Source organism: Rhea pennata, chromosome 5 (genome assembly GCF_028389875.1).
Source record: "Rhea pennata isolate bPtePen1 chromosome 5, bPtePen1.pri, whole genome shotgun sequence".
Classification (NCBI taxonomy): Eukaryota; Metazoa; Chordata; class Aves; order Rheiformes; family Rheidae; genus Rhea; species Rhea pennata.
In genome coordinates, this window is record NC_084667.1 from 58,710,039 (window position 1) to 58,728,724 (window position 18,686).

Below are 18,686 nucleotides of genomic sequence, written 5' to 3' on the forward strand. Positions count from 1 at the left end.
GAATCATTTGCCTGGTACAGCTGAAGGTACATTCGAAGTTAAACTGTATATTAAAAAGTTTGTCAAACTCCAAGATGCTGATATGCATTTTAAATCTTATTTCACATAGAACATGACCAGTCAGGAAATACCCTGATTTCCACTAGTGGAAGAGATCAGAACAGAAAATGATTAACTGTTGCAAAAGAACAAAAGCTCTGAGAACACAGATTTGCATCAATTACACTTTATTTGAGGTCATCACTGTCAAAGCACTGTGGAATTGTGGAAGTTTAAAAACTGAACAGTGCTCAACTGTTAGGGTATGATGTGAGCCTGGCTTCTTGGAGGACATACACAGTTGAGAAGAGAAGCTGTGTAAACATTAAAATAAAAAAGAGTACATGAAAATAGGCCCAGGAATTAAAAAAAAAAAAAAAGAAAAAAGAAAAAAAAAGCGCCAAATCTGCAGTATCTAGCCTTAGTTAGCATTTCCCCAACTAAGCTACTTATATTATTCCTGCTATTCTGTTCAATAGAAAGGACTAGTTAAAATGCCCAATTTAAATTTCTGAAGAAAAAGTAAACTCAGTAAAAGTAAAGTCGAATCTCATATTTTCACTCTAAATAGTTATCAAATTATTGCATCAGTAAACACGCTGGTACTACAGTTGACAGGAGGAGAGTGGGACATCATCTTATACAAGCATAAATATGCAGCAAAATGAATAATTACCCAAATGCAAAAGATGAATAAGTAGCAAGTATTTTTACATGGAAATAAACCTGAAGTGTGCTGAAAGATATCTCACAAAAGTAGCAGAGTTTTCTCCTGTCTTGACCTCATTCCTCAATCCAGTCTAATCATTCAGGGTTATTTACTTTTTTTCTTAAAAACAACTGATAAGACTACCATTGATATATGAACTGATGCAGAGAAGAACACACAAATTATGGCTTGATAAACTCAACATTTTAAGTATGAATTTTGTAGCAATATTGATTTAAAAAGCTACATCCTTTGTTTCATAAAGCATTTCTGCATTTATCCAAGTTCGCTTTCTGTTACTTTGTTCATCAAGGGGCTATATTTCCAAATTTACAGCCCTCGTACAATGTTTTAGTTGCTTCAGAGATATTGTATTATTGATATTTGTTTTTTCTTATTTTAATATTTATTCCTCTTTCACTGGCATACTTAAAAATGAATTAAAAAACATGCTGACCAGTTTGTAAGAGCAAACTAAAACCTATCTGCAATAGTCGCAAACATACAAGATACTGAATTTTAAATGTGATGACTGCTGAAGTAGCACATACAAAGCCACCATGTCTACTAGCATAAGAAAAGCATCAAGTTACTGTTCAAAGGTGCTCCAAAGGCAACAGGATTGCAGGTTACTACAAATGATAAAGAACAAATAGTGTTGCTCATCTTCCACAAAGGTTTGAAAACTTCACGGGCCAAACCAAGTGTTCATGTCATGCACAGACTGTAAAGACTGGAATTTAATTTTGATTCTTATTCTTCATTTCAAGGGCTACTGGAATGTACACTGTAATAAGACTTGATGGGAAAAAAACAAAGAATAATAAAAAGAATTTTTTAACAAATTTCGTTGCCTGTATAGACACATAGCTTTTTTTTTTTTTTTTTTTTTGTGTGTGTGTGTTGGGGGGTAGTTTATATCCTCCCATCTCTCCTTTTCAAGAAGATACATCAGAGCTATGAAATATACAGAGAAAGGCAGTATCATAACCAGAGGTATCAAATAGCTTTAGTATGATAAGATTAAATAACCTAAGATGTTCCAGGCCTGGAAGAGATAACATGTTAGGCATAGGACTATATGAGTGACTTGATCAAGAGAAAACAATTACTTGCTGTTTCTCACAACACAGAAAATGAAGACCATCAAATGAAGCAAAAAAAAAAAAAAAAAAAAAAAGTAGAAAATTTTCTTTTTCCACACAATTTTTGAAATCTGCCACAGGCTGCTGTGGACTCTGAAGTAAGCGTTCACAAAGTATTTAAGTACATACTTAATACATGTGTAATAAACATAGTAGGAGTCTTGGAAGCTACAGAACACTGAACCACAGCTGAGGTTAGGAGTCCCTAAGCCTCTTTCCCTGGAAGCTTGGAAAGTACAACTCTGCTCTCTTCTTGGATTCTCTTCCTACACATCCCTACCTGGCCAAAGGGAAGGGCTACTGGCTCACCCATCCAAGTACATTTGACACAGCTGTCAAAAACAGCTGTTCTGGGTCAAATAAAGAAACAAAGCTTACTTAACTTGCATCTCACTATGCTAGCTTGGAATGGAGAATCAGGATTTCTAAATACTGAAGAATATTGGAGTGGTTTGGTAGAGAGATTTGGCTTTACTGAGGAAGTCTTATAACTGGAGTTAAGGGAAAGCTGCAGAGAGCAGACTGCTTGTTCTCCTGCAATCCTCATTCCAAGTTAGTCCGTATGGGTATAAGCTGTCACCAGCTGATTTGATTACCATCATTGTACCTCTCTATGCCCTCAAGATTCACAGCAATAAAGACACTGTAATAAGGATGTTTCCTCAAGGACATCAGAAAGCCTAAATGAATCCTCGGGCCTACACTTTAACCAACTTAAATTGTATTTATGTCTAGAAATGTGAAAACAGGTATTAAAGCTAAGTGAGAGCCAACTGTGGTATTACATGCCACAACACACCACCAAATTTGTATTACTTCTGCCATCCATTTTCTTACAATATTTTTTGCCTCAAACAAAGCTTAACTTGTACTGTAACAAAGGAAAGACCGAAACAATACAGGTAAAACAGCACTTTTAAACTTTGGCAAGAGATAATACTTTGGTTATAGAACTAGTTCATAAAAGTCTTTTGCTGCAGTTTCATCTTCAAAAGCCATTTGATACTGACATTTAGGGCTGCAATGTGCAAAGTTATCCCAGGCCAAGTTCCACCTTCTCTTATGCCCCAATAAAATTTATAGGGTGTGAATCTGAGCCAAATCAGGCTGAACAAACATCATAGAACTTTTCTGCTGCGCTCTGCCACTTTGAGTGACACAAGCAACCAGCAAACTCTTATCACATTTTTTTTTAATAATGCAAACCATAAAACTGGTGAAAGAAAGTGCAAAAAATGTTTAAATGAAAGACAGAGTTTCCAGAAAACAATGAACATTAAAAGCAAAAACTTCCTGCTAAGAATCTTATGAATTATTTGATGTTCAATTTATTGGAAACCACGTTGGCACTAATATCAATGCAAAGACAAAAAGTTACCTATTTATGCCCACATCATGTTAAACTTCCAGGGAACACTTGTCCTCAAGCACTGGACTTTCAGAAATTCAAATACAAAACAAAGTTATCTGCTAAAAAGGACATCATGGACCCAGACACATAGTTGGTGATCCTCATGAAATCAGCTAAATAATAATAGATAGTCAAGAAAAAGGCAAATATGATTCTGGAACTAATAGGCAGATACACACCAGCAGGGACATGTAAACATTACTGCCTTATAGAAATACAGTCTCACTGGGAACACCACACACTTAGAGCCACATAAGAGAGAAGCTCAGTCTGGAATAGGTAGAAAGGAAGGCTATTTAGATGACCAAGAAATTAAAGAGCATCTCATATTAACAGGAAAATAGAAAAGATTTGCTTGTTCAAAATAGAAAAAAAATAAAATTAAAAGTGCATGTGACTGCTATTTACAAATCAAATTGGAAGGAAGGACAACAGCAATAAGGATGGAAAAAGATCTGCTTAGGTTAACAGACAATGAAATTACATGGATAAAATGGTGCAAATCACCGTGAATTAACCTTCAGCAGGAACTCAGAATGGCTTTAGACATTTAAGTAGAGATTTTACACAAGCCTTTCCATGAGGAGAAGAGATAGAATATCATTTCACATATAAACAACTTATCTGTAGTGTCTTATTACTAAATTCATAATTGAATATTATAGTCATTTTCCCCAGCTGAAGCTTCTATTATATGCTATTTTCACACTACTCTCTGCTTTATCCTCCTGATGCTCTTGGATGTGAGAAGTCTTTGATATCCAGCTCATTAGTTAACAGTTTAATACTGCATCGTGGAGAAAAACTGGTCTGGATTATCTATCTGGAACCATCTTTTTATGTCTGTTTTACATTTCAAATGAGCAACCAGAGTATCCTTTGTAATGTTCATATTCCATGGCGCACATTTCCAAAGCAAAATAATTTTTTTGAACATGCAGTGTGGATCTTCATGTTGCACAAAAAAGAAATCATTTACCAGTGTTAGCCGGAAAGATTCTGCAAAGTCCGCCCAAAAAGGCCCTGAATAACTCCTAAGCTATTCCTTAGCAATCAGTGGGACTGCACAGACAAACGACTGGTCTTGCAGTAGCACTACAGTGAATATCCTATCCAGCTTCTTACAACCTGTGTGTCACCATAGTAACTTAATACCTCCACACAAACAGCAACAGAGCTGGTGAGGACTAAGATAGCAACAATCTCTTCTGAAGTATTTTCAAAACAGAACAGTTTTTTTCTTCATCCCTTGGACATTTTTGTGAAGGGCATACTGTGGAAAAGCATAGCTAATTAAAGTATTTTTTTCTGCATCAAACTCTGAACACTCTCTTAATTCCTAACAGATGGATGAAAACTGTCATACATTACCTCCAATAGTCATGACTGCTATTAACCTACAATTTAGGAAGGCACAGATCCTGTTGGGTACCTAATACCTATTACTCTGAATAGGAGACAGAAATCCTTTACTGCAGTCTGTAAGCTCACTGCGTCCCAGCTTAATTTCTAGATCTACATAAAAATACAAACATTACAGTCAGTACCATAAAGCTATGATTACAACAGGATAAGGGCACAGACACACTGGACCTCATTGCCAAATATGACTGTCAACAGGAAGTTTAGTTTTTGCATATTCACTTTTGAATCTGTGTTCTCAGCCAATATATTTCTCATTAGGAACCACATTATTTATCAAAAACCTGTGGTACACATTGGATTATTCCTATTCTCTCAATTATTGTTTTCTTTCTGGAAACACATTTTTACATGTCTTGATTCCAGCTAAGCCTCTGACTAAGCATACTGAATAGAGGTGACAAGTACTGTTACTAACCACTAAACAAATCAGGTCTGTACCTCAACGATATTTATATGAGAAAGTATTTTTAATCCATCAGTAGGAGTAATACTTGTGCAGGGCATGTTATTAAAAACTTGAGTTGTTTTTGTGCTAAGCAAAACAAAAATGTTCCACCCATCCGTTGCAACCACAGTAAGTGTTGCTCATTCAAAAAAAATCCTTAGTAATAAACAAGGGAAGGAAAACAATTGTTTCGGTCCCATATTGCCCTATTTCCAGGAGGTATCAGCCACTTTATACAATCCAAGTTCTGAAACAATGTACATCTTGACACAGTTCTGCCTTCAACAACTCTCGTTAGACTGCTAAATCACACATATTGAAACATGCTAATTTCATGCAATGTGCCGAAATGGTCCTTTACACAAAATCTGGAAGAAGAATCTTAAAGACTCACAAGCACATTACTGAGAATTCAGATGAAGCTTGCAGAGCAGCAAGGACGAACATTGTGAGCCCGAGAGCCCCCATACACCGGATCCTTCTCGTACCCCTCTTGCCATGCCCTAGTGCTAGTACTCCCTGCCTCCTCGGCAGGCAAATAACAAGACACCCTCCCCCCCAAAACAACAACAACAACAAAACTCTTCTCAGGAAGTTTCTCAGGCAGGCAAAATCCCATGAAGCCCAGGTTCTCAGGGCACTCTTTCTTTTCCATTAATGTTTCACAGCATTTCTAAAAAAGGGAGTAGTCAGCCACATGCAAATTTCAAGTCACAGTTTTTTGTTTGTTTGTTTGGTTGGTTGGTTTTTTTTAAGGTTAAATAAAACAACAGGTATTTTCCACTGCGTATTTCCATTTTGTACTCACGTGCTTTCAACATAGATTTTCACCAACTGACTAAGAAAGGTGGTATCTTTTATTAACAAAAAAAAATTCCACTCTATACAACATACTCATTCTTCTGATTCACTACAAGGACAGAACTAACTCTTAGTAAGTTAGAACTAACTTACTTCCACATGGACACTGCCCCTCTGTGCATGAGCTGTCTGCCTACATGACCCCAAAAAAGAAAAACTCAAAGTAACAATCATGATAATGTAACACCCAATTGGATAACCCTGGTAAAGACTCCTCAGGAAACGGGGTGCAACAAGGAGTAGTTTATGCTTCTCACAGCTAACATTTTAAACTATATTCCACTGTAGCAACTGTTCATGCTACGCTCAAGGGACTTTTTAAACTTTTCCTGTAACTATGAAATTTCTGAGAAAAATAAATGACATTCTCAAACTAGTGACTCCAGGAGTCAGAGCCTTAAATATTCTTGTAAAGGATATTCAGACGTTCAGTTTACCATGCATGCAAAGTAACTGTCTTAGTTTACGAGAAAAGGAGAACTGTATGTTTTGGCAGGTGGCTAGAGAAGAAATCTCTTCGTTCTCAAACTAGGCATTTTTCATCTTAGCATACTAATGAAAACTTCAAGAAACATTTTTCCCTTGCTTTTCCAGTTCTCCCTTGTTAAATGAACTTTCACCCAGGTGGTTTTGGATTACCAGTTTGTTTTTTCTTTTCACAATGCTGGACAAAGTGTAAAGAACAAGGCTGAGTTCTGCTGGTTTGAAAGGAGAAAAAAAGAAAATGCACTAATAGTAAAAGATAAGTACTGCCTTAAATTAGATATTGCCTTTGCAGTTGTGTTCATAAGGCCACATTCACATGAAGTCTCAATCCACTTTCTGGTCAAAGACCATGCTTCTCTGGTTTGCATGTTATGTGGCAAAATCAATTTCTGATCCTGACTGATAATTATTATTAGTATTATACCTCCATTTGGTATAAGCTCGCTTTTTTCAAAGCTACTGATTTATGCAAATATTTTGCATAAATGTCTTTGGTAAGACTAAAGCCCTTGAGGTTCTCCAAAAAGTCTAAAGTAGTTAAACTGTGAATATAGCTACTTCAGACATTCAGGAGAATGGAATGTAATTTTCATCCTTTTTGAAGTCTGGCTTGTTTAGCTGTTCAGCTTTTTAAATTAAACTACTTAATTCTAGTAAGAATATAGTTAGCTTAATTCTGATTAAATTCTTCATGCATTCTAACAAGTTTTTTTTTTAAAACCCTATTTGCTAAAAATAAGTTAGTCAATAGCAAAAGCATTTCATGAATAAACATCAGAATCCCATTGACTAATTTGTAATACAGTTCCTATATATCTATGAATGCACTACGGAGAAAATACTTACAGATCCCCCATTCAGTTTTCTGAAGTGTCGGCTTTACATAAGTCAAATGCCACAAGACCAACACCCTCATTAGAAACTAGATTTAACTTATTTACGGAATTTCAACTTTCACATAATTACTATTTATAACATCGATAATATTAGGCACTTACAGCAGTGTAGAATACACAAAGGTCAAAAAAAATCAGTAAGTGACGAACAAAATATTCTCTGCAAAAGGATTAAGGTATAATGAACTTAAATCAACAATTCCTGCATAGTTAAACTGTTCAAGCTGCTACAACTATAAACTAAATCTTTCAAGTAAAAGATGAACAAGACAATGCAATAATGACAGATAAATACCAGCACCATCTTTATGAGTGCTCAGAGATCTAACAGAGAAATTAAATAAGTCACTGCTTATTTCACACTTTTTTCAGAAAACCATTCACAGGAAAAAAATTAAAGATGTACCTATAAGTTTAGTCAACTTCCAAACCAAATCAGCATGCAGCAAACTTGGACATTCTGTTCAAAACTGTACTACTGCTCTAAATCAAAAAAATAATGTAAATGTTGATTGCTGTGTGTTACTCCTAGGATTCCCTAGGATCCTATATACACTCGTAAACCTCTGTTCACACCTCTTTTCTAAACATAATTTGTAGCTTTCAACCGTTCCTTGGTCTTATCAAAATCTTTTCCCAATTCTGTTTTTCCTGCTGAACTTCTTGCAGTAACTTTTCTCTCTAAAAGCAGTTTTCAAATAATATACTCCAGCTAAGAGCAAGTACTCACGTGAAACACCTCAGTGAACTGATTCTGGTGCTGTATTTCCAATACCTAAGATAACACCTCCTTTTTTTGTAAAAAGTGTTGCAACTCAAGGTCAATATACACTACAAATTGAACTTTTGTCTTACAGGTCAAGATGTTACTATCAGTCTGGGCTTTTTACTTAACAGGCTCAAGCTCTCTAAATAGCTATGCCTGCTATCATTACATGTGAATCTCATGTTACCTCACGAGAGCACTAGAATATAGAACAGATGGAGAGGTGGGAGTTCCTGAAACATTAATTTCTCTTTTTAGGTGCCTACCTTCCTCAAAAAACAGTCCTTGAAACAGCTTAAAAACATTTGGATTTGAAACTATTCCTTCATCCACTACCAAGAACACACATACGTATATATCTCACTGTTTTCTGAATCCAGATTGAGTACAGTCCTAGCATTTTCCTAGCTCAGTTTCTGGTCTGACTGTAATCTCATTAAATAAGATGGCTCTTCAAACCACTCAACTCTCAGATGGCAAGCAGCACTCCATAAGAATACTAGCTTTGCAACTCTTCCACTCAGGCCTGCAGTAACATGAATGGAGAACTGACATCTGAGAAGGACATCAATCCATCCAAAACAGAATTACGCAGAATCACAGAATGGTTGAGGTTGGAAGGGACCTCTGGAGATCACCTAGTCCAACCCCTCTGCTCAAGCAGGGCCACCCACAGCATGTTAGACAGGATCATGTCCAGGTGAGTTTTGAATATCTCCAGAGAAGGAGACTCCACAACCTCTCTGGGCAACCTGCTCCAGTGCTCCGTCACTATCTCAGTAAAGAAATTCCTCCTCATATTCAGGCAGAACTTCCTGTGGTTCAGTTTGTGTCCATCACCTCTTGTCCTGTCACTTGGCACCACTGAAAAGAGTCCAGCCCCACCCTCTCAATACCCCCTTCTTAAGATATTTACAGACATTGATAAGATCCCCTCTCAGTCTTCTCTTCTCCAGGCTAAAAGGGTCTAGCTCTTGCAGCCTTTCCTCCTAGCATTCATATCCATTGGAAACAAGCTCATGTAGAAACTTGCTGCAATCTGGGACAGGGTCTTCAGCCTACATGTTAGCAACAGTAGCATTAGTAGGAATACCACTCTGCACATGCATGAACATGCTCTCTTCCCCCTCTTCCTACTCAATTCTACAGAAAATTCTGTCCAGGGAGCAGAACTGACTTTTCCCAAGTCTCTGGTTTCTGAACATCCAGCAACTATGATGAATGACCTCTGTTACATAATCAAATCTTCTGTGAAAGAGTTTGAAATGTCCAGCACACACCAGGCTCAGAATGAAAGTCCTGTGCAGCCCAGTCATGTCTGTGGAGATGACAACAGATTAAGGTAAGGAAGCCTAGCCTTAGCCAATGGCAGTAGAGGCTGTAACCAGCTGCTGATGGGGCCAAGTGAGCCATTAGCAGCTGCCACTATATTTGACTTCAGTGTGGTACTACTTAGATTTCTTTCTGGAAGCTTCTTTTAAGTTTTTTACTCCTAGAAATTCTCCACTTAATCACATCTTTTGCTGACAGCTGTGGCTTCAATTATGTTGACTCAAGTGCTGAAAGAGTTGTCTTTGAGGTTCTCCAGAAGTCTCAGGTATCCTATGTGGTATCCTATGCCTACTAGAGGGGGCAGCTCTTGAACGTTTTTGCCAGTGGCAAGGCCTATCAGATTTCTGTGACTGATGAGACTTTCATTAAGCATGTGAAGAAATAAAGCTTCAGTCCAGGGTCCTAAGACTGGTGAGTCCTCAAAACACAAGGCGTTCCTATCATTCCAGCATGATTCAACTTGCTGTCCAAAAAAACAGATCCAGCAGCCTTTGATCTTCAAAGATGACAGGGAACAGCCTTTGAGGCAGTCAAATGCCTCTTTCTGCTTTACCAGATTGCTACAGAGACAGGCAGATGGGTGGAGCAGCCTCTGTGTTCCTACCACAGAAACAGCCCAGTTCTGTGTTAAATTACAGCAGCACAGAAAAGTACATACGGCAAGTGGGAGAAGAGATAAATTCAGCTGTACAGCTGCTAGGTGGGACCACCCTAGTTATATACCTATTGAAGAAGCACTTGTTAAGCTTGTCTGAAGTCAGAATTAGCAGAACTGGATACTAGGTACCCTCCTCCAAAGGACCTTTAGTAGTACCTAGGTAGTATGCTAGTACCACGCATTTGGAAGTATTATAATACATCTGTATGAATTTATCTTTAGGACAAGCACAGGTCAACTGTAGCAAGAAATCAGAAGCAGGAAGGACAAAAACTACATTACTACTATTGACAGCAAAAGTATCTTACCTCACCAAATGCACCTCTTCCAATCACTTTTATAATTTCAAAATCATCTCGATGAAGTTGCATTTCCTTTACCAGTTTTGTAAATGGTCTTGCTGTTTAAAAAAAAGTAAAAAAAGAAAATTCAATTATGAATGGAAATACTGTAAAGAACTCATAAAACAGAGGTCAAAGGTACTTTTAGCATAACCAGTTCATTTTTCACATACTATTAGAGTACAAAGAAAAATTATAATCAAACTATTCAACTAACACTTAGAACTAAAAAAGAAAAAATGATTTTCATGAATACTCAAGGTTTTGCTTATGACTGTAGAAATCACTAGTTCAACCTCTGTTATCAGTCAGATTATCTGGTATATTTAACGTGGCTATGGGCCACAGTCCAAGCACTGTATTGGAGATTATACAGTCAAACTGTCTTTTAAATTCTTAGAACTGCAATTGAGGGGGGCTGTGCATGAGGTAAGGAAAAAAGGGTAGAGGAATAAGCCAAAGGTCCTCTATTTTGTGATCTTACAGATACCAGCTACAGATTCCACTACAATTCACCCTAATACATTGATGGTCAGTCTCAACTTGTGGCCTGGGTACTGACCTTGTTCCCATCAAGCAAAGATGAACAAAGTATGCTTTTAGATGGACTTTTTTTTTCTTTAGGGTTTCATGAGTCAGCGAAGTACTACGTGAATGGGAGAGAACTTACTCAGTATCAGTAATTCTTAAAGAAAATTCACACTATTCTTTAGCCACTAGAAAAGTTTTCTTCTTAAGCAGGGTCCAGTTTAACCTTTAATTATTTCAGCTAGTACCAGCTAAAGCTTTAACAACCTAGCCTCAGAAGATAGCTGTCTCTACTCAACAGCAATGAAAGAATCTCTACAGGATTTGTGGCTATTTCAGGATTTTTGCTCTGAACTATCCTTCCGTTCGAATTTAGCAACACTGGCAAGATCTCAGAACCAGTATTTCTGCAGCCTAAAAGGTGATCAGTAGCTAATCTATACTTACTTAGTTATTGTGGTCTCACTGGACTTGAGATATTTCTCAAAATGTCCGGATGATAAATTCTACTCTATCTGCAGGTCCTATCAATTTTCTCCTCTTCAGTCCCTATTCAGAATCAGTACATTTTGAGGATTAGTGTTCAAACACAATACCTGTTACAATTTACTATTTATTCTGATTATGAACACCAAATCAATTAGGAGAAAACACTGGTGCAAAGATGACATTTCTAACAAAGCCACCACCCACCAAAACCACTCTTTTCCATCTTATCACAAACATTATTAGACTGAAGAGATTGGACGTTTCTTATAGGTATTTTTTCCAGGTACGACCAAATGAAACATCACACAATCACTACTTGTGATTCAGCTCAGATTCCCACTTTCACTCCCCTTGTACTATCAGTTATAAGCCAAAAAGAAATCCTGTAAGATGGAGTCATGCCTTGACAATAGATTTCAGATGCAAACAAACAAAACCCTACAAACACACAGAAAATACAGAAGTCTGAACCGAATATTACAGTCTCCAATAGAAAGTCTAATCAAAAAAGTCTGAAAACCTCGGGGGGTGGGTGGGACAAGTAATAGTCAATAAAATGAAGAATTATCCATACTTAAGAGTAGCCATACTTCTTGTTTGTACTTGAGAAAAGTATTAGTGAAAAGGGTTTATCCACAAATAATAGCCACTCCATCAGATGGTTTTCTGTCTCTCCAAAGTACGAAATCTAAGAAAGAGAAATCCCATTTTCTATTAGGATTCCACACTGCTAGAAACAGAAATGAAATCACACTGCATAGAATTTTCAAAGAAGGAAGACAGAAACCTATACAAGTATAACCTGCCCTGTACACTAAAAATCCTCCTTATTTTTTGCATTTTTATTATTATGTCAACAGGTCATGCTGTTCTTATTTTCTAGTTTCCCTTACTCTGAAGTGCATTAAGCTTCATCTCACAAGAAATTGAGATTTGGTTTGAAATCCATTAAATTGTATCAAAGCAAGTAAAAGCAATTAGTTTAATATATGAAAAGATAATAAATAACTTAATTATTGTCAAGCATAATACGTACTTAAAGCTAAGCAAATAGAATTAATCCTTTTCTCTATAGACATTATTTCTTCTGTCTGTCTAGGAACTGTATCCTTCAGGATATGTGGATTAGAAGTTGTACTCAAGAGGATGAAGTCTGCAATTCAAAAACCTGCAAGAGTCCTAGAATGGTCTTGCCTTTTCACCTCAATTCATCAGTTTATGTACTTCATAAGTTCTGCATGAATGTGAGGAGGAATTTCTTCACTGTGAGAGTGACAGAGCACTGGAACAGGTTGCCCAGAGAGGTTGTGCAGTCTCCTTCTCTGGAGATACTCAAAGCCCGCCTGGATGCAACCCTGTCTAACATGCCGTAGGTGACCCTGCTTGAGCAGGGAGGTTGGACTAGATGATCTCCAGAGGTCCCTTCCAACCTTACCAATTCTATGGTTCTATGATATATCAAAATGAATTATTTCAACACATGTAAATGAAAAACATGTTCCCTCCCAAAAGGAAGTTACCATTTTTACAAGCTATTTGTGCACTTAAACATTGGCTTCTGGTATCTGGCAAGGGTTGGTGTTCAGAAGTGTGGCAACTTCAGTGGTATGACTCTTGGAAAGGATACAAGCAAACATTCATGTTTGCTGCTAAAGGAAAAATACTAAATTGGACAGGACTTCCACTAAAATAGACAAATTCTTTTTTTTTTTTTCTCCAAAGCATGTAGGGATTCTTAAAAAATAAAGTTTGAAAATAGGACCTAAAATTCACAGTATCTCATTATCAGAGACTAAAATAGAGGTTGTGTAACAAATTATGGCACAGAGGAGGCAACAAACCAGTAAATATCTTAAACTGATACTTTACAGACATTTTGGAGTAGCATGTTGTATATACCACTATGCAGCCTACTGCTTTTAAGTAATTGACTGCACAATTTTTACCTCTTAATATTGAGGTGCACAAAACCTCTTGGTTTTAAATCAAGAAAAATACTTCCAGTTTGCTTTTCTGCTCCCCAACAGAACTGTAGTCATTCCTGCTATGCTCAACCATCTAATATCCATGTTAGTAGCTTACAAACAAGTGGGAAAATTGAGTGAGCAGAAACTTGCTCCAAAAGGTATGAGCACGCTACATTCGTTGTGCTTCCAGAATGCCACCGATATGCCCACTGCTATATAATCAGTTAAGAGCACCAGCTTTTCCTTCCACACACAATCAAGCACTGATAAAAGGAAATAAAGCATACCACTATTTTACAATTAGAGAACCCAAACCAAAATTCTTTCCATTTACTAGTAAGTTAAGTACAATTTACTGATTAGTTCCGAGTCTAACATTAAAGGCAAGACTTCTGATTTGGTATTAATGTAAGACTTCACGAAAACATTTCATCAAAAATAAAAAAGCATTAACTCTGAGGGTTTTCTTGGCAATAATTACTGAATTTTGATATATATACATCATTGTCAGGATAACATTATCTGTGAGTAACTGCTAAGTTAGTTTATTCATGACTCTGAAGCTCTAATCAGAATTTGGGATTGGCATTCTATGTGCAGCATACCTGTATACATCACTACGTCCTCTCCCTCATGCTGTTTTTGCATGTTTAGAGACACATTATGGATTTTTACTTTCTTTCCACATTCTGAATCATTCAATTTATATTCCTAATTTTCCTTTCTGCAGTCACAAAAGCTATATGCTTCATGGCAATGTGGACAAAAGACTACCACTGGGTTTACGATGCTAGTTACTGCTGCAATGGTGGAGTAGCCCGGTGGATCTAATTTGAGGAAGGATAGGACTCCTGAATATTTTGCTAGGCAGGCCATGAGTCCAGAAATTCAGAGCCACAAAAATCACTAAGTAGAAGCTGCGAGATATTCAGGAATATCTGATGCTTTGTATTATCAGTAGCTTTGAGTTTAAAGCAAATGTGACAACTATAACAGAATAACACAAAGAACCATGCTGGTTTCAGACCAAGTTACTTAGGATTTTGTCCAGGCAGGTCTCAAAAACCTCCAAGGATGCAGATTCCACAACCTCTCTGGACAACCTGCTCATATACTTGACTGCCTTGAATCAGACAGTTTCAAAGTTTAGAATTGTTTTGTACGTGATTTGGGGTTTAAGTCATTATATAACAAGATGATAACATTCAGGAAAATCTACCTAGAAGATGAATTCCTCTGTAATGAAAAGCTTGAAAGTACCTGCCACACTCCCTTTATCCACTCACTTCATTTTCAAAAAGTTATGGTAGGAAACTATGCGAATTGCAAAATATTAATGTCAAAGAAAATAAAAAATGACAGATAATCATCTGCAGAGCCATACTCCCATCAGGCACATCCAATATCTTATTTAAGATGCTTTCTTCTCTCTGTAGAAAAAAACATGAAAGAGAATGGAGCTTTAGCACTTCCCTAACCATTTTTCACAACTTACATTCTAAAAATCAAGTAACTTGTTCGCCCTTTGTGCACCCCTTTCAAAGAAACAGCATTCCTGTGATACTGCTACTAAAACAGTAGGCCGACAGGTTTAACAAGTTAGTGCTTGTATACATGTCTTGAGAGATACCCACACCCAGGTAGCCCCAACCAGCTTACAAGGGCTGATAAATACCTGTTACAAACAACACTTTTGAGTTTTAAAGAAGTATAATCCTCTCTCTACTTGACTGTGAAATTTTCACCCACTAGTACTTTAGAAATGTAAATTTTTATTATTCTTGCATCCTTTGTTGATTCCGATCTTATTTTGTTTTTCCAATTATAGACCCTTGCCTCCCTTTTCCTGTGCTAGCCAGTTTCCTCTTTTCATCCACCATGTACTTTTTTTTTTTTTTAAGCCTGGTTTCCTAAGGAAATAAGGGATGTGCGATCATGCTACTTGGCAATCTGAGTCCATTCCTTCTCCACAGTAACTTCTGATCCAAGTAAGATGCTTCATCCCCTTTGCCGAATTTCACTGAAGCTGTCCAAAAATACCAAGTTCCTGTAAGTTACATAAAAACTGACAGTGAATAGGAAAGACACACCATCAGTATCATCTTCACTAAGGGAAAGGCTACAGCAGGAATACAGCAGTCACCTGCTTAGCTGGACAATCAGCATGTACCAAGCTGCAAACCAGACACACGTTGTTAGAGCTATGGTGTAAAATTTCTGCTATTTATAGACTTGGGTGTTCTTGAACATATTTTCTATTGCTTATTTCACTTCATCCCTGCTCTCTCCCCCTTATGTATAATATTACACACACATACATACACTTCATTTATTCTGTCTCCCTCTTACTCAAAGATCTGATCGTTCACCATTTTGTCCAACAATCATTAGAAAAATAAATTTAGGGGTCCAAGATTTAGTGCTTCTAGCTACCATTACAATGAATGCAAGCTCCACTAGATTAAAACTGAAAAACCTCAAGCTAGTTACCCATTGCAAAGAGTTTACAATCCTGGTAGAACAGCCTGCCCAGATACAAGAAAGTGATTTGCACTCTGTTGAGTTACCTCTATAACCTGAACAGGGCTACTAAGTTTTACAGTTCCTGGATAATCAGTACTTGATAACTTCAAGACAGTCTCTTCTAACGTAAGATGTTATTTATGTTGCCTGAAATGCCAGTAAAAACAGACATATCCACTAATACAATCCCAAAAATGTCTCAACCTTCCTGAGATTGTCTGCCAACATTTTCCATGAGTTAATAATAAAACAGCAAAAGGAGTAAGTTTATTATGAAATTTAAGATTTTACTATGAAAAAAAAAACAATATTCAAATCCTTTAAGTTTCTTTGTGAAAGTAGCATACAAGTCACATCCACTTGCAGTTACGATTACGGAATTTGCTTTCTTTCATAGAAGTCTTCTGTCATACATAACCTGACTATTTTCAGTCAGATATCTTGTTAACACCTAGTAGAGCTGAGTTGGACAAGATTAGGATTATATAATTATATGCAAAATCCTCACAGAGATTTAAATGAATAAAGCAGTCATTACTTTTGTTCATAAACCAAGGCTGGGGGCTCACAGCTTCTGCATTTTGCTTCAGGAGTGGCTTTATCAGTAGCAGAAGGACTAATACTTGCATTTAGAATTTGTATACTAGTTTATACTAGTTTGGGATGACAATGTATGTGAAAAAATTATCATCACATAAAAAGGTATTGGCATCAGAAAAGGCTTTGAAGCAGAAGAGAAAAGTAGTTCTGGTGCTGATCTTATCACTAAGATTTGCTGGCAGAAGAGCAGACTATTTACCTTGAAACACCATTTCTGTTCACCAAGCATGCTTTCTGTGCAGCAAGCCCTAAAAGCAAGTACCACACAGAAGAAATTTCTTTGCAGCAATATGCTATCATTTGCCAGCTTGTTGATGAATGACACCACTGAACACTAATAGCTGGCTAGGTGCCTAACTAGCCCATTCACTGTTTTTCACACTTACAATGAAAAGATACCAAAGATGATGCTCAAGATTTGTACAAACATGTAGTGAAGAACACACAGATGGTTCTAAGCAGTCCAAGTCACAAACATCCATTACCATTTTAACTCCTGCCAAAATAATCTTGCTTTTCTTTGAGAACTAGAGAGCAACAGAGTTCGAAGAAGCCAGAGGAAATAAGCATTGGTTTACATATGCAGGAACAAATACCAAATGATTAACTACTATACTTTTATATGTAGGACTGTAGCTCACCTACAAAAAAAATAAGTCAAGTAAACTATAAGGAACATGCAAATCAGACCTAAAGGTAATAGCATACACTAATGCTAGGATGTACGCAAGTACCACAGAGAGGAAATGCACATGTGAGATTTAAGTGCTGAAGAAGCTGACTGCCCAATATCCCATTTTCGTGTCGTCTTACTCTCATGGAATGATCCATAACTGAGGAATGTACATCTTGGTCTCTAGAACCAATTCAGGTGGCTTTTGTTGTTGTTTTTAAATACCAAATTTTATTTTGGAAGATGGAATCATTATTATTAAGATGAAGAAAAATGCAATTGTGATTTGCATTTAACCTGGGAAACCTAGAAATCATCCACACAATGCATCTCGATGCATCTCTACAATGCCTAACCCTCTGGCACACAGAGGGACCTTTTTGCACAGGACGACACATTCCGAACAGAAAAACCTGCACCTTTGAGTATTAACCGGGGCATTTCAAAAACCACTTTGTAGTCAGAGATTAAGTTCTACTCCAGCTCTCCCAGGAGAATTAACAAAGCTCCTAGAGAAATCATGTTTCTGACTGCAGTCTGTGGTTCAGTCTTTCATATCTGCTTCAAACTTGCCACAGTTGTTTGGGAGAAGGGAAGTTGCCTTTCTAACTTTTCTCTAAGTCTCACAGCTCCTTGAGCAGACTGAGCATCAGCCATGGGTTCACCGGTTGTCAGCCTCTGTTCAGCCTCTTCAGCCTTAGAGGCTCCACTACCCATCGTGCAGAAACTCTGTAATGCCCAGCAACTCGTAATTTTCTGAGGAGCCCAAATACCAGCTCTTTGTTCATATTAGAATTTCGTAAGGTTTTCAAAGGTATTTTCCCTCCTCTTCCACATCACTGAGAAATACTAAGAAAAGATTACTATTTCACCACAAAGAATCTTCTCTGTTCCTAAACAACTGTTGCTTACTAACGTCCTGTTAAGTCTCCTTCAACTCTTATTTTCTTCATGGGAACTAGACCCAGCCCAGAAAAGCATATGTACAAGTCACATACAGGCTCTCTGAATTAAGGATTTCCTCTGGGACTAAATATCTGACATCCCAGACACTTTAGACAAATGAAAGGGGAGTTACTCAACCACTTTAAGCCAGCAAATCTATTCTGCTGCTGAAAGAGTTGGTCTCACTTCCCTGTTTTTTTACACCACAGCTCCTTTCTATTGTCTGGATCATCATTAACATCCATGTGGTATGTCAAACCAGGAAACATTTCCAGCCAAAAAACTAACTTGTCTATCCCATTCCCCCGCCCCCCAAGTCATTCCCTCAACCTGACTCACACACAGCTGCAGAGTACTTGTCCTAATCCAAGGCAGGCAGCAGGAAGTGGTTGGAGGAAGGCAAGGCTCTGAACCCAAGTGGATCAGTCTGATTAGGGCGAGCAGGGA

At 37.3% G+C, this 18,686-nt stretch overlaps 1 protein-coding gene across 9 annotated transcripts in view; it reads right to left on the reverse strand.

The window, feature by feature from the left end:
• CDC42BPB (CDC42 binding protein kinase beta) overlaps positions 1-18,686 on the reverse strand; it is a 93,413-nt gene that overhangs the window by 55,148 nt on the left and 19,579 nt on the right. For all 9 annotated transcript variants that reach the window (XM_062576798.1, XM_062576794.1, XM_062576797.1 and 6 more), the window contains exon 2: positions 10,482-10,573. In XM_062576798.1, coding sequence (XP_062432782.1) covers positions 10,482-10,573 — 92 coding nt within the window. The remainder of the gene's footprint in view (positions 1-10,481; positions 10,574-18,686) is intronic.